The sequence below is a fragment of the Onychomys torridus genome, chromosome 23 (genome assembly GCF_903995425.1).
Source record: "Onychomys torridus chromosome 23, mOncTor1.1, whole genome shotgun sequence".
In the NCBI taxonomy this organism is placed as follows: domain Eukaryota; kingdom Metazoa; phylum Chordata; class Mammalia; order Rodentia; family Cricetidae; genus Onychomys; species Onychomys torridus.
Genome location: NC_050465.1, coordinates 57281119 through 57282901, shown reverse-complemented (window position 1 = coordinate 57282901; position 1783 = coordinate 57281119). Strand labels below are relative to the sequence as shown.

The 1783-nt window shown below is 47.4% G+C and overlaps 1 protein-coding gene across 1 annotated transcript; it reads left to right on the top strand.

Annotated features, from left to right (window-relative positions):
• The first annotated feature begins 863 nt into the window (after positions 1–863).
• On the top strand, positions 864–1466 carry Tnp1 (transition protein 1). Its single transcript, XM_036172874.1, has 2 exons — positions 864–1032; positions 1214–1466. The coding sequence occupies exons 1-2, from the start codon at positions 894–896 to the stop codon at positions 1240–1242; spliced, it is 168 nt and encodes a 55-aa protein (XP_036028767.1). The 5' UTR covers positions 864–893; the 3' UTR covers positions 1243–1466.
• The last annotated feature ends 317 nt before the right edge of the window (positions 1467–1783 follow it).

The following is a 1783-nucleotide window of genomic DNA, read 5'->3' as shown; positions in this document are numbered from 1 at the left end:
TGGTTTCTCTAACTCACTCAGTTCTTCTACTCACTCCATCACCAACTCAACAGCCTCAGCGAATTCACTGATTGATGCCTGACCAGTGGTGGAACGGATTTCATCCACTAGGCTGAAAGCTCCATGCACACAGGACTTTGTCTCTAGACTGTATCTTTAGACTTTCCAGTGCCCAAATGTGTGACAGACATAGCCTACCTACATAAGCAAATTCTTGAGTGGCTCCCAATGATGGCGATTCTGCATCCTAGACTCCCAAATACACAAGTGGAAACCTTTGGAGAGATCCGTCACATCTGCAGAGATTCTGGTTCTACTGGTTTGTAGCAATAGAGAAGCCAGGGATAGCACCCAAAGACACACAAGATAAAACACTAAGACTTACTCAGCCCATGTTGTCAAAAGTGCAAAGACTGGGAAGAAAACATAATTTGATCACACTGAATCAGCTCTCCTAGACTCAAGTGTTTGTGGAAATACATTTGCTGCCTGCAGACACTGTGAGGCTGGAACTCCATGCACATGAATATCCACATTCAATGACTTTTAAGTTCTCTACAGGCAAGAGACATTTTAATGACCACTGGTGAAACACTTCCTAGGCTCAGGACCAGGATGGGACTTAGACGTTCAATACCTGTTGAAAAGCCTTCTTTAACCTAAAAGCAGAGGTGGGGAGGTCTCAAAATTGAGGGCCAGACTTGAGCTGCACTGAAGAGGCCGCCTTATTTCATATGTATGACCAAGGGGCAGCCAAGGCTAGTGACATCACAAGAGAGCCCCACCCGGCTGCTAAGCCACACCGCTTTGCAGTCACAATGGCTTAGACCTTAAATACACGGACTCCCGGCCCTGCCGGCCTTGCAAAGCCCCTCATTTTGGCAGAAATTACAATGTCGACCACCCGAAAGCTAAAGAGTCATGGCATGAGGAGAGGAAAAAACCGAGTTCCTCACAAGGGTGTCAAGAGAGGAGGCAGCAAGAGAAAATACCGGAAGGGCAGCCTGAAGAGTAGGAAACGGGGCGATGATGGTAAGTGGAGGGTGAGCAGTCAAGCTCGAGGACATGCCCCCGAACCTTCACGGAGGCAGGCCTCAGTCGGAACCAGCAATCCCAACCTCCGATGCCAGGGTTCCAGGGGATGAGTTCCTAGGGATGAGGATGCTGATGGCTGTTTTAACTGTCCCTCTTGTAAATCTGTCCTTCCCCACAGCAAGTCGCACTTACCGCTCCCACTTGTGATGTGGCAACGAACTCTGCCCTGGTGGACTTCAAACACCACCAGGCAGCAACGGAACAGCAGAGGGGGACTGCAAAGAGACCTGAAGTTAGACCAAAGCCAGAGAAAGATCCTATCGAGAGCGGGTAAAATGCCAGGCGTGACGAAGTAAGGGATGTATATGTTGGCTGTTTCTCCCCAACATCTCAATAACAATTTTGAAAACAAAAAAATAAACTTGTGAAAACTGAAATTTTTCTTTGATCTTTTGGTTGGAAAATATTGGTGTCTGAGCTTAGGCAGGGTTGGAGGTAAAACCATTAGACGTGACCCTCTGGTTCATCTTGAATCACACTTTGAGTGTGTTCGAAATTTGTCTACCCAGAATGTGGTCAGCCAGAAAGCAGGTGTATTGGTCTAGGTTGGACCCTTACCTGGTTAGCAAGGAATGCACTGTACTTAACCTATGTCCTTAGGGGGACTGAACTGCCTGAGTGATGTTACCAAGGCCAACTGTTCCTGGTTCCTGTCTTTTTGGAAAGTGAAATTAAGGCTTAGCCACAA